The 15,389-nt window shown below is 36.8% G+C and overlaps 1 protein-coding gene across 1 annotated transcript; it reads left to right on the top strand.

Moving 5' to 3' along the window:
* Window positions 1-10,552: 10,552 nt before the first annotated feature.
* Window positions 10,553-14,777, top strand: LUM (lumican; the record flags this gene model as incomplete). Its single annotated transcript, XM_009866989.1, has 2 exons — window positions 10,553-10,875; window positions 13,881-14,777. A coding segment is annotated over exon 2 (877 nt), but the record flags the coding sequence as incomplete, so codon positions are not given.
* Window positions 14,778-15,389: the final 612 nt, after the last annotated feature.

Consider the following 15,389-nt stretch of genomic DNA (forward strand, 5'->3'; position numbering starts at 1 on the left):
GACCCACGGGACTTCTATGTTCCCTACATCTCAGACAGTGAGAACCTGCTCACACTATGGAAAAGAAAAACCTGATTTTAGAACATTCTGCAGAGCTGAAAAGGAAAAAGTCAGCAGGAATAGGAATTGGAGAAGACATGTCCCATTTACCAAAGCTCTGTCTGACAGGGGAGGAAGATGAGGACAACTCCCACTCCATCGTCGCTCACAGTTCAAGGGCAAGAGAGCAGAAAAAAGCTTTCTAGCCACTTGGTTACCTCACAGACAGCTTCTGGGCTGGTATGAGAGCATGTTTGGTAGTATATGAGCCTATGCAAATCTCATGAAGGTCAAGGAAATCCCAGTATCAGTACAGACTGGGTCGTGAATGGATTGAGATCAGCCATGTAGAGAAGGACTTTGAGATACTGGTGGATGAAAAATTGGATTGCCAGTCACATTCTGGGTGGCATCAGAAGAATTGTGTCCGGCAGGACCAAGGAGGTGATTCTCCCTCTCTGCTCTCATGAGACTTCACTTGCAGTGCTGTGTTCAGCTCTGGGGTCCCCTAGAACAAGAAAGCCATGGACCTGTTAGAGGGGGTCCAGAGGAGGGCCACAAAAACTGTTGGATACCTGGGACACCTGTCCCATGAAGAAAGGCTGAGAAAATTGGGTTTTTTCCACATGAAGAAGAGAATGCTTCAGGAAGACCTTTTTAAAACCTTTCAGTATATAAAGGAAGATTATAAGAAAGATTGAGAGAGACGTTTTAGCAGGGTCTGTAGGGACAGGACAAAGGACAACACTTTTAAACTGAAAGAGGGTAGCTTTAGGTTGGATATAAGGAAGTTGTCCGTCGTATTATGGAGGGTGAGACACAGGAATAGGTTGCCCAGAGAAGTTGTGGATGCCCCATCACTGGAAGTGATTAAGACCAGGTTGAATGAGGCTTTGAGCAAACTGATCTAGTGAAAGATGTCCCTGCTCATGACAGAAGGATTGAATTAGTTGATCTTTAAGGTCCTTTCAAATTCAAACCATTCTGTGATTCCAGAGTATACCAAGAGGCTCTTGCTGGCATGACCATTCTCTTCCAGAGCATCTGCCTACCTAGACATCTACTTTTCATTGTCCCAGAAGCTACATTTAAGCTCAAGTCCTTAGCTTTTCCCTAAGTTTGTTGTCATGATTCAGCAAGAGAGGGCTGCTACATAAGGGAAGGCAAACTGGGAGCTAGCAATTACACAAGACATGGCAGCAACCTTACAAGAAAGATGCATAGAACCACAGCACCTAATGAATAACAGAGCTCTTTTGGTGACTGTAACTAGGACTGGTCATCCATCCAGTGCCAGATATCCATGAAGTAGGCAAGTCTAAAGTCAGTCTCAGATATTAAGTCAATGAAATAATGTCAGACACAAAAATAGGCAAAGCATACCCACAACACAGCTAGGACTGGAGATTCATCTTAGATACAGATGATGGGCAACGGGTAGGGCAGCATGGCTAAAGAACATGGATGAAGCTTGTCAGGGCAATCAGAGCCTGCTGATGTGCTCAGGGCCTGGAACATCGTCTGTTGTCACATACAGAGCTTTCAGAAGTCCCCAGTCACTCCATCTGCTTTGTTTGCAGGCCTGAAAATGCAGGAAAAAAATCCATTATTCTCTGAGGACATTCTTGGCTCCAAACTTAACAGACAGTTCAGACATCTACTAGGCTGAGAGGTACAGAGGCATAGAATGAAAGGTTCAGCCTGGGTGAATTAGTAGCCCAAATGCTGTTTTGAGATGTAAATATTTGTTTTGAGATGTAAATATTTCTTTTGATGATGCAAATATCTGGTTTTTGATTATGTAAATATCTGTTTTGAGATGTAAACGACATTTTGCGATGTAAATATTTGACAAGTCATCGGTGGTGACTTTCAAGAGAAAGGTGCTCATTGGTAAAGCAAACACCTTCTTCTCTTCACCATATTTTGAATCAAAATGCTGTGGGCTATCACCTGCACTTCTATTCCCCACTTACTTGAGAGAACGACACACGTGAGTTTCCTAGAAAAATCACTGGTCTGAGACAACACAAATCTCTGATGAGTCTGGACTTAAGGGACATGGGGATGAAGAACCAGCCTTGCTCCCTCTTACTAAGTCTCAGAAAGAGGGAAAAGTAAATCTCAGAAGGACAGGAGAAAAGCAGCAAAGCCTCATCAAAACTCTTTTACAGAAGGTGTGGATCTTTCTAACATGATTGATCTGTTTATATTGGGGTTTTTTGAAACCAAGAACTCTTAGGGTTATTCAATGATTGTTGTGCTAAAAGTTCCATAATAAATGAAGGGATTTAACTCCAAAAACACAGTGTAAACCCCATCTGTACATGAGTAAAGTTATTAAAAAATTGTGATGTTCAACTCTGGAAACAAGGACTCATTCTGCTTTCATGAGATTGGAATAGGAGCAATGGATTTTGCTTTACCACAGCTGGCTAGCCAAGTTATAAAAGTTATCTATGGGATAGGAACATGACCTAAATTATGGTGTTGCTCACCGGTACTTCTGTAGCTAAGTTTGTGTCAGCAGTTCTATGTGAAACCAGCTTTTCCACTTAAAATTATTACTCTAAAGCTTGGAATAAGATCTTCTTTCTGAAACATATTTGTTTCTCTTTTGAAAATGGAAAAGTATCCCCATATCTTCTTCAAAACTTCAGTGCAAAGCAAGAGTGACATAGGCATACACACATATATGCAAACACACACAAATTTTAAGAAAATGATGAAAACAATGAAATTATAATTTGATAAAATTCAAATTGTCGATCAGCTGTGTCATCAGACCTTAGGACTAGAATGTCTATTTTCTTACTGATGGCTCAGATTATAGTCCGGAGTCTAAAGCTACGTCTTTATTACTAAGTGAAATCATGACATTTTACAGCTCTGGACCAACTAGCATGACTTAGCTCCATCTCTGCTGTAAGACTATCTTGCCTGATGGAAAAGTGTGGCTTCATTTAAACTCTCTGTTGAGAGTGAAGTCTCAGACCATGGCTAGTAATTGTTTGATTCAGGTTAGAATCGTGTTAAAACCCATTCTAATAAATTAATACTATAAAAAGATGATTTGTCAGTGCCAGGGTCACTATGTGCTTTATTAGCGTAGGTTGAACCTAAAGGGGAGGTAAGTCATCTGTTTGCTTGGATATAATTTTTTTAAGTGTGGCAACATCAATATTTTACATTGATCTATCCAAGTAATGACAATGCTGCTACCTGATTTTTATCTGAATGCTTTCCTGTATTTTCTTCTCAGTCAGTTGTAACGCTTTCTTTAGCCCTTCATCATGAAGTTTATCTCTGTCCTTTGATATTTTTGAAGAGCTGATAACATGGAGCTTTGACCTGACTAGAGTATTTGGAGGAGTAACAATATTTGATTTCAATGTTTTACTTTCCATACCTACAATCCAAAAGAAATTACAACCCAACATTTGAAGAGAGAAGGAAAGAAATTCCCTCTGGTTTAGCTTCACAATGCTATTACAAAAAGATGCAACATCTTTGAAAATGTTATCCTTTTTTTTGTAGCATAATGTATCTATACAAGCAAAAGTAATTTTAAATATCATGAAAACATGAACAAGACTACTGAGAAGCTAAAGGGGTAGATGCTGATTCCAGGTTTCTGTCCAAATCAGTTTACTATTTAGCAAACAAACATACATGTGTATAAATATACAGATATATAATTATCCCAATACAATTGCTAAGTGTTTACTAAAGTCCAAAAAATACAAAGAGAAAAGAAAAAAGAGCCAGACTAAGTAGGCAGAGATATAAAACATATGGGAGGTGAATGAGAATACTTGGAAAGATTTCTACGCTCCTTAATCAACACAGGGTGAAGGAAATGCTGGTGCAGCTTGGCTCTTCTTGGGTTGAACAGAGAGTAAATTAAACCTTAACCACTCTTGTATCAATTCAAAATTAACCTAGAAAGCTTGTGATGCAAAATTTCTTGTTTCTCTCCTTTCCAATATCTATAAATTATACATTTACATATGTAATGTATTGAAAAGCTTTGCTCGACTAAAACTAAAGAAAACTACTCAACGAGGACTCAGGTGATGATCTAATGGAAGCAGAGGACTGCCTTCTAAATTTTTATTTGACCTTTCAAAAAAATACCCTGTTTTGACTTTTTTATTACTAAGATTTTTGGAGATGGTAAGAGAATGGAAAATACCTGGTGGGGAGTAGATCATGACTGTCTCCAGGCTCGTACCTCTCATTTTGCTTGGCTCTATTTCTGTGGCATTTCTTTGCAAACATTGTGCTGAATGCTCATCTAAGAGAAGTCTACAGTGAAAATTTTTGGAGAAAATACCTTTCAGACAGTTTACACAAAATGAGGATATGACCTCACTTAGAGGAACTGGCTATCTTCTGGACTGCATCTCCAAGGGCTCAATTCAGATACCAAAATATAAGTGTTTAATGTAATTCTAGGTTGCTCAGATGTGCCTGGCCTCCTGCCACTACTTCAGGACAGGTCACGTCTGAGTTGTAGCAGCCTTGGATGTGCTGTACAGCCCAGGGCACATCAGACAGCAGTAGCTGCCTTTGCACCACCAGCTGACTGAAGCTGCTTGACAACAGGCAACTGTATAAATGCAGACGCCTTTTTATCAGGCAATGTGAGTCCTGTGCTTTGTCATCAGCTGCTTCTTGAAAAGGGGGCAGGTCTTTTAAGTTCTTTCTCATAACCTATACAGATAAGCCAGATACCTTGGAGCATCTCAAATGTTACTAGATGCCTACATCTAGGTAACTGAACATTGTTATAGTGTTTGTGTTAGAGAGTTGAATCACTCCCTAGGCTCCATAACTCTATTTACTCTACGCCCCTTGACCATGAGGAATTCTTGAACTCTTAAGACACACATAGACATCTATGTTTTCTATCTCTCAGGACCAAAGTGTGAGACACAACATCTGAGAACATTTATAAAAAAGGTTCTTCATTTCACGGAGAAGTGCAGATAAACTTAATGAAATACAAGTTGGAGTAACTTATGAAATAAATAGCTTTTTTAAGTGGAAATTTTATTTGATGAGTTGTTGCTGTGCATCCTATAATAAGGCATTAGTAGTGTTTCTCAACACTGCACAATTCCTAAGACAAAAGGTACTGCATACAGCATGAGGTAAGTCCTCTCTGGACCTCCTTATGATGAATAAAGACAAGTTAATCACTGGATTGGAATCTAGTGGCTGCCAAAGATGACTGTTTAATGTGGTTGAAAGCATATTTCCAGCCACTATTTCACAGGAGCTCTAAGTCCTCAGACAGGAAAAGGACGAACAAATTTGTCTGGGAGGAAAAAATGAGAATAAAAATAAGAATACTGATACTTAAAAAGAATGTAAGAGATTGTCCTTAAATACCTTTTCCCACCTGATTTTACAAACAATAGAGATCAATTTTAGCCATAAGCTTACTTGTTTCAGTAGAAAAGTGAAATGTAGTTAGAAATGAAAAAAAAAAATATGAGTCATGAAGAGGAAATATTAAGCATATATAATAGTATCTCTGTACAAGTTAGTAATAATGTAATAATAAAACGGACTTGCACTGAAGATATGAGTTACAGATCAACAGACAGCAAGGCTAAAGATAGTTGGAAGAAGCTGAATTGTATGCTGAGCAAAAATAATTCTAGTAAAGTTATAGAACCACGGCTAAACAGACACAAGACAATGGCTAGAAGCTAAATATGTAAAAAACTAAAACCAAACAAGAGTAAACATTTTTGCTCTGTATTTGGAGAGGAGTAGAATGGTATACTTTCAACAAATTGATAAAATTTTATCATATGAGGACTACTATATTATTTCCAAAGGTAAAAAATGTAAATAATACTTGCTAGTAAACGTCTTTAAATTAGGTTGTCATAATAGTTTGTACCAAAACTAAGAAACACCCAAAATTTTCATATATGAAATCATAGTTATGTTGTTTGAAACATAAGTAGGCAAAGGTGTTTTCTTGAACAGCCGTATAGAGGTAAAGGATGAAATTTAATGGTTTTTGTTATACAGCATGTTGGGGTAGATGACATAACATCCCTTCTGACCTTAAACAGTAGTGATGTGAAAGCAGACAGGCATTGCTAATGTTTATTTTAAGGGAAAATGCTTAGCACCCAGTGATTTTCAAAGGAGGTGATAGAGCATTAGTGTAACAACAGGCAGTGAACCTAGTCAAGTTTGCCAAGTCCACCTCTTTCGTTTCCCATATATTATAATTTCTGCTTAAAATACAGAGCTGCTACTAATCACTTTTGCCTGTAACCACAACTTCTCACAATTTGACAAGTCCTTGATATCCTCTTACATTCTTTACATTATGAATCATTTGAACGGGCTCATATTCCAAGGCCACCTTTCTTTTATATGTAGATCAGCACATTTTAAATGCTGTAACACAAAGTATGGTATGTATGTATGTATAGGAATGTGTTTTAAAAACAGCATCTTGCTTCCATCTGTGCAGTTTTTATCATAGAAGAGCTTTGAATCAACTCAAAGGAATTTTGCCTTTGAGAATTTGAATCAAATTAATTGCAGTCCAGTAAAAAAATCAGTCTGAAAAGCAATGGAGAGGAGGCTAACAGTACTAGAATATAGACACTGTCAAGTTTGAAACAAAACAGTGAGCAATTTCTCAGAATGACAAAAACAAGGATTCATGGTCAACTAAAATATCTGTTGTGGTCTGCTAATAGGTTGTACCGCTATTGCCATTTTTGTAAATTTCCAAAGCTGTTATTTCCTTTTTAGGAGAAAGGAAAAGGAGGACTTGGATCACCACAAATTTTGTAATGCTTATAGTATGTGGTCTAACACTTTCCACTTAATGTGAAAGTGCAGGGTAGAGGCTGAACAAATAAAATTTCAATTTGCAGGAATGGAAGTCTTCAGATGAAAAAATAATAAGCACCTACAGCCTTCAGAATCTGGAACTGAATTGTTTTTAGTGGAACTCATTTAATGTGAGTCAGCCTTAAGTAATATTTTCAAAACACTGCAGGACTTCACAAAAACATTTAACTAATTAGTACTGGAAATCTGAGTCAATATCATGTTTATATTTATTCATTATATATAGGCTAATAGGCTATATTTCATTATTTAGAGATATGGAAAACATCATTCCTAAACACTATTCTACCTCTTCATAATTAAGGAGCTTGCTATATGTTTCCTATTGAATGGCCTTTTCCCTTAGTGAAGATATCGCTACCTTCTGCTGCAGGTAGTTGATTAAAATGAACTAACCTTCACTGAGAGTAATATTTAATTTAAATTATGAGTGAACAGTGCTGAAAGTCGCTATTGATTTTATGTGGCAATGTGAGAAGTTCCACAAGCACTTTTGGAGGAGATATATGTTCCTATGACCCAGATACCCTATTCTTAATTTTGGGCACCCAAATCTATTGATTTTTAGGATACACATATGTGTACCAGATGTGTACATAGGTTTAAGACTAAAAAGCAGCAGTCGATTTAAGTAATATCTGTTAGGATTTAGTACCTTGAGTCTTTTGGGAAAAAGGGGATGAAAAGCAAAAAGATTGGGAGATGTTTCCATTCATGCAGAGTTGCATAGAAGTTATAAAGAAGATAGTTTTCTAGGAGAGAAAAAGGCAGAAAGGATATGACTGATGAACGAGGAAAGAAAATAGTGACACTGTAGTTTAACAGTATTTGAAGGCTAGATTTCACCCACTGCAAACTAACATACTTACAGTGAGCTCTGCTTTCAGATTCTTTCACTGCAGCCTACCAGACTTCTTGGCCATCTCCAGCCACAAAAATAGGAATTAACAAGAAAGGTGTTTTGAGTCAAATAAAAGGAATATTTCTGTTCATGTATCACAGGATAAAGAAAACTAGACAAGAATAGGTTTTGGTCACATTTTCCATCAGATAAAAGTTAATAAATAAAGAATAAGATGTCCCTTTCAACCCAATGTACTCTATGATTCTTTGTGGCTTAATTATAAATTAATTTTCAGTTGTTGTAAAGGTGAAATACCAGTATGTCCTAACATCATCAGACCTGAAGCATAATCATATTTTGACTTAGATGTCATAAATGAATTTACACGTATATTTTTATATTCCTTGGAAATTAGCTAGATTATGTTCACATGTTGTTTAACAACTTCTGAGAGCTACCAAAAAAAAAAAAAAAGAAGAAATCACTTTCTGCTGTAGAAGAAGCCATACCTCCATTTGCTGGACTTTAGTCCCTACCTGCTCTCCCAAATAGAGGCTGCATGAGTCAGAACAGTAAGATTAGGAAAGCATAAAAAAATATGATGAAGGGACAGTATTAAATAATAGAGTGGAGTGATGGTAAAAATCTCATCAAAGAAAACAGAAAATCTATTGGTTTGTATCTTCTTCTTGGAAGTCACCTTGACTGTGCAATTTATATATGGGTAATTTAAAACAGTTGACAAAACAGGAACTATATGAAGGAAAAAATATCAGCTGAACTTTATGAGACTCAAGTTTTTACCATATGTTAATTGCACAATACATCATATTTGTTGAATAAGATTTTTCTACAAGTTATGCTTTGTTTTTCTGTTAATAGAGTGAGAAAAAAGTTCTATATTGGACCTAGAGAAATCAATAAACAACTGTTGCATAAATGTAACTGTACCAGAAACATATTAAGCCGGCATCATCCTGTATTTTCAGCCAGCATACAATTCTGTTTGTAATGCAAATGTAAAACTACACCTATTACCAAAAGAGCAAAATATGTATTAATTTTGTTATAATATTAATCTTGTTCTTCAAAACAAGTCTTTAATCAGAGAAAACACAGCTATTGCCTTTCCTGTGAATTTTAAGTCTTTTTATGCACATTATGTTGAATTGCTCAGCTTGCCGTTCCTTCTTCAGAGCAAGCCTCAGTACTGCCTTAAAGGGTATCTTTTAAAAAATCTTTTCTTTATGCCACTTGACCTGCTGAATGCTCCTGTTTATTACCCCATTTGCAGTCAAGGAGACAGTTTAGGTTTTCCTTGGTCAGCTGAAACCAGCGACGTAATTTTCAGAAAAGTATCATGCTGTGCATGAGAAACCCCATCTGGTCTCCATTCATCCACATACAGAGCAACAACAGCTTTGTCCACTTCTCCGTTTCTAGTTCTGATACCACACACACTTCTTCACCTACTTAGACTAATTCATCAGCGTAATCCCACTGATTCATATTCACTTATTTGCATCATTCAAACAGTAATGCAGTTATGGTCTGTCATCAGCATGTTTCCTGATGTGTAAGTGGTTCTCCCACACCAGGAGGACAGGCAGGGTGCCAGAACATCAAAAAGAGCAACGTTCACCCCCTACGGCTGCCACTGGCAGTTGGCATGCTGTCTGGAGCAAAGTTGTTGGGTAATTGTGCTACCGTGAAGGCACAGAGCTCTGCAATCCTTTGATGTCCTTCCTGTTGGTGAAGGGCGCTGAATTCAGCCAGTGTCCCAGTAACCTGCACTGGCACAGAGGCCCAGAGGCATCAGCAGTGGATTTTGGGAGGGAAGTCCGTATCAAGGCGCCTCTTCTTCAAGAAGCTAAGGTTCTCCAGCCCAGCCACATCACGCACCATGACTTTTCGTCAAGGTAGCCATTTGATAACAGATAAAAAAGCCTGATGTGTACCCACAGCAACTAGAGTCAAATAAAATTAAACACACAAGTCACATTTAAGCAGCTTGTGTCTTACATTTATCCCCATACAGCTTTATAAAGTAGAGTCTGCATCCCATAAAAAGGGAAGACATCCACCATTTAGAGGTAAGGAATGGTTCTTATGGAAACATTATAACCCACTTTAAACGGTTACTGTCTTAGTGCATTATTTTTTGGCACTGCCTGGTGAAAATAACATCTCATCTAAGCCTTAAGATACATTCTTGAACTATATCCATGGAATAAGAAACAGACAACTTAAAGCTGAGTAGTTCCAGATTCTGAAAAGCAGGAGAAAGCTATAAGTGCAAAAATGAACAAATGTATAAAGTGAGTTTACAGTAATTGCTGAAAAACCATTCCTGGGATGTGTTTTCATTAAACAAACATACATTCAACTGCCAAAGAAAATGTCCAGACCAAGTAAATTCTAATACTTTGCAGACAAAACTTTGAACTTGGTATTTAATTTTGCAGAAAAGGTTATAATTTAAAGATAATAATCCATCCTTGGTTCTGATACTTAAGCTAAAACATTCATTAAGTATATTTTACTGTGGATATAAAATAGTTAAAGAAAAAGCAGAAAAATGAATGAGTCACTTGGCTAAAAGGCACAGCAGCATTGAGGTCTGAGTGCTGTTTGTTAGCTCATGTCTAGCAGTATAAAATAATTTGGAAAGCAAAAGTCTGTTTGCAATTTGGTTTACAATCTACAATGTTTTCCCCCTAAAATAAAAAAAAATCCTTGTATAAGGCTATGGCTAGTGGTCTAAACTCTCTCAGGTTTGTGAAACACTGATTATTCTCTCATCCCATAGGAATAACAGATGGGTTGTCCTTGTGCAAAATATGGTATCCACCTGCACTTCATTAGAGAGCTGCATTTTTGTACATGCCACACCACAAGATCACCATGATGACATAGCAGCTTCAGAGAACAGCGTGACTAGGGCTTTTTTTTTTTTTTGCCTTTTTTTTTTTCCTCTTGTAACACAGAGGATCTGGCAGACTTTTACATCCTGACACTGTTTACAGCATATATTGGTTGATACAGTCCCTTATTGCATCTGCTCTGGGAATTAAAGAAAGCAGCTTCAAGGCAGTAAGGTAAGTGCTGCTGCATGTTTTAACTGTAATGTTCAGCTCTTTAAATGTAGCTGTAATGGAAATGTGAAAACATGTCATGATAAGTTTGCCAATTTGTAAATTGAACACAAATCAACAGTTGCTTAGTGGATTTGCTTTCTCCGTTTCCTTAAAACAACCTCACATATTTTGTGTACCAGTATTGCGCTTTTTTACAGTTTCCTTTGTTCTACTTCAAAAGAAGAGTTAATGTACAGTACAAAAAAATATGTAAGACTAGTCACTGCTTACTTATTCATTCATAATCTCTCAGTAAGACCTCCACTCCATTTGTTAAATAATTTTGCTTCATTTTACAAAAAGATAAGTTATTATGACATTTAGATAATCAATCAAGTAAACAATGATAGGAAAATTATAGGTATTTTGAATTATTTTTTATTTTAAAACACATTTTAAATATACTACTGAAACTTTAAAATTGAATCTTTTTCAAACTATATAAGTCGTTATGCTGCAGACAGAGTCAGTTATATTTATTTAGTTATATTTATTATTATTGGTGTATTTATTGTGTTTCACAACAACTTCAGAATTAAGGTAGTGTAGGCTAGCTCCAAAATAGCTTGAATAGTTTATCTGCTCTACTGTAGTAAGAATTTTTCCAAAATCATGGATTTGCCACTTAGTATGTTTTGACAAGTTGCCTGAGCAACTTCAGAAATATTTTCACAGATATTTTACAACACAACTAGCTAGAACAAACCCACACAATTAGTTCAGGCATGCTTTTACTATAAGATAAACATCTAATAATGTATTCTGATTTTAGTTTTTGGATTCATATAGCTCAGTGCAGCAAATAAACATGTGTGACAAAGCCTTTTACACTTCTGACAGATAGGTGAGCAAGAGATCCATGAATAAAGTAAACTAACTACACTGCATATATACTTTACTGTGCTATTTTATGTCACACACATGTTCATATGACTACAGAATTGTCACTTGAATTTTAAAATATTGCTGATAAAGTAATTCAAAACACTTGCTATCTAACTTTTCTAATTACTTCCAGGGTTCTGCAGAGCAGTTAAACGTTATATACTATTTAAAAGAACTGTCAGCCTATGATATCAATACTAGAATTTAGCATTACAGACATAATTTGAAACTAGAAGAACAATGGAATTTGAAGAAGGATGTTTATGCCACTTTATCAGTAGAGATCATAAAATGTTGCAGATGTGTAAAAATGTCACTGTAAAGCCAAATAGTGTAGTGTAAGAAGTTCATCCATTGAACATAGAAGTACTTAAATAGGACCAGATTTGGAGCTGAGTTACATCACTGTAGTGCCTGTGTGTTCAGAGGAGCTGTACTGATTTAGACCAGCAGGGGACTGGAGGTTGAGTTTGTGTGTTCTCATGCAGTAATGAAGAGGAGACAAAGGAAATTATACTGGTAACTCATACTCCAAAGATTTGGTTTGTAATTAGTAAACGTGATGGGATCAACGTGGAAAAGATAAGCAATTGTCCTCCTTATTCAGAGGACAGAAGCTTAATATCCAGCAGAGGGACTTTGTGGATAACTGACTGGAAATAACATGGGAACATTTTAAAAAAATCTTTGTGCTGTACTGCATGAGATCAATTGGCTCTATCTCGAGGTACTTTAATTGAAATTGTTGGCTGACTAGAACACAATGTGGCTTTTATCAAGTCAATAAAAGCAACAAAATTTGGAACTAGGGAAGACTCTCTAGTTATGGCCAAGCATTTTAACACTATGTACTCTGTGTAACACTAAACAATGCCACACTTACTCTTCTGGAAGATTGCCCAGATCTGAGATCAATGTCTGGTGGTCTGTTTGCAGGCTTTACATACTTTCTGAAATTCCTTGAGAACAAGAAGGTTCTAAGGATTTTCTTAATCATCTCAGTTTCTGAACAGTAGCTGAGTACACTGGGCTTCGTCTTTTATTATTGGTGAAAATCAAATTAAGCTCACTGATTTTAGTGATTCTAGACCCACTTTTCCACACAACATCTATCTAGGTAGTAAGGATAAAAGCAAGATAACAATCTGCATAGATTAGTATTTTGTGGAATATCTGATGAGAAGCATATGGCCTTGAAAAGTAAGGTGAGATCACTCACATTGGAGCACAACAAAACATCCACAAGGACACTGAATATCCTTTTGCTGTATGTGAACTGGAAGACCAACTATGTGAAGTCAACACTTTATTGTTCTGTTGATATAGAATGATCAGACAATGTAACCAACACATTTATTGTTACATATAGAATTTGCAAGAGTGTTTGCAATATCTGAAATTCAGTCATTTTAGATCCATATTATATAGAGTATACTCATGCATACATATGCAGTGCTGGTTGTTTGATATGTCCAGGAGAATATGCTATATATTTCTATTAGTTTGTTCTTTAGGTGAATATGAAACTTAGTCAACCATGCTTTACTGGACATGATCCATGAGAAAAAGATATTTCAAGATATAGGCATCTTAACAACACACAATACGGCCGATCATTGCACTCAGTTGTAGCCTCCCTGGCTTTTTCGAACTTCAGTCGAATTACTATATGAGGAAATTTGATATATTAGGAATGCTTGATAGAAATTAAATGTCATAACTGTCTCTGAACATGGCCTTCAGCAAAACTGAAAACTCTTGTGCGCCAAGTTTAGAATACTTGGACTTTATCATTCTTTTTGTGGCTTAATGAATGAATGCAGGAAGATATAAAGAATCTTTTACTTAAACCAGCAGAATAGCCTGCAAGTTTGCCTTACAAAGGTAGATTAAAACAAGACAGGGGTTGTAAGTTTATAGTAGTAACAATAAATTCTGACAGACTAATATATTGTTCTTAGTAGCTTTAAAAAGGAAACTGAAATTAGTTTTTTATTATAATATTTATGTGGCAAAATTTCAAATATTGCTGAAAGAGAAAAATTAAAGTTGTAACTTTTTTAATCCCTTTCACCATACAGGGACAAGACACATTGCAAAGATGACCTTAAAATCCCTACCTGTCTTTCTGGTATTGATTAGTGGCATTTTTTGCCATTATGACTATGGTCCTGCAGATGACTACGGTTATGATCCTTTTGGGCCATCCGCAGCAGTGTGTGCCCCAGAATGTAATTGTCCTTTGAGCTACCCTACTGCCATGTATTGTGACAATCTTAAACTGAAAACCATTCCAATTGTACCAAGTGGAATAAAATACCTTTATCTTCGAAACAATATGATCGAAGGCATTGAAGAGAACGCGTTTGATAACGTAACAGACCTACAGTGGCTGATTCTTGACCACAACCATTTGGAAAACTCAAAAATTAAGGGAAGAGTCTTCTCTAAACTAAAGCATCTGAAGAAACTTCACATTAACTACAATAATTTGACTGAAGCTGTTGGACCACTCCCCAAAACTCTGGATGACCTGCAATTAAGTCACAACAAGATCACAAAAGTCAATCCTGGTGCACTTGAGGGGCTGACAAATCTGACTGTCATCCATCTCCAGAACAACCAGCTGAAAGCAGATTCTATTTCTGGGGCTTTTAAAGGCCTGAATTCACTATTATATCTTGATTTAAGCTTCAATCGATTTACAAAGCTTCCGACAGGACTGCCTCACTCCTTACTCATGCTGTATTTTGATAACAACCAGATCTCCAATGTTCCCGATGAGTACTTCCAAGGTTTTAAAGCCTTGCAATATTTGCGTTTATCCCATAATAAATTAACAGATTCTGGAATACCAGGCAATGCCTTCAACATCACATCACTAGTTGAGTTGGATCTCTCCTTCAATCAGCTGAAGAGCATTCCAACTGTCAGTGAGAACCTTGAAAACTTCTACCTCCAAGTCAACAAAATTAACAGTGAGTTAGATTTTCTTATTTTCATTAATATATGCCACACAGTCTAGACGCTGACGGTCAGTGCAAATATCTGAAAGGGTACATCAACTAGACTGAAGAAATGGTACTGGTTAGACTGTTAGCGTACTGAAATCTTAAAAGACATTTACTGATAACTGCTCCAATTAGCCTCCAATTCCCTGGGAACGCTGTTCCAATGCTTAACAACCCCTTCTGTGACGAAATTTTCCCTAATGTCAAATCTAAACCTACCCTGGCACAACTTGAGGCCATTTGCTCTTGTCCTATCACTTGTTACTTGAAGAGTAACTTGCTACTTGAAGAGAAGAGAAGAGACTGACCACCACCTCATTACAGCCTCCTTTCAAGTAGTTGTAGAGAGCAATAAAGTCTCCCCTGAGCTTCCTTTTCTGCATGCTGAACAACCCCAGTTCCCTCCACCTCCCCTCACCACCCCTGGATGTATGTAAAAGGTATATAGATGAGGTGCTCAGGGACATGATTTAGTGGTAGACCTGGAATCACTAGGTTAACGGTTGGACTTGATGATCTTAAAGGTCTTTTCCCACCTAAATGGTTCTATGAAGAGAGAAATTTCTTTTTCGTATGAGT

Source organism: Apaloderma vittatum, unplaced genomic scaffold (genome assembly GCF_000703405.1).
Source record: "Apaloderma vittatum isolate BGI_N311 unplaced genomic scaffold, ASM70340v1 scaffold1783, whole genome shotgun sequence".
In the NCBI taxonomy this organism is placed as follows: Eukaryota; Metazoa; Chordata; class Aves; order Trogoniformes; family Trogonidae; genus Apaloderma; species Apaloderma vittatum.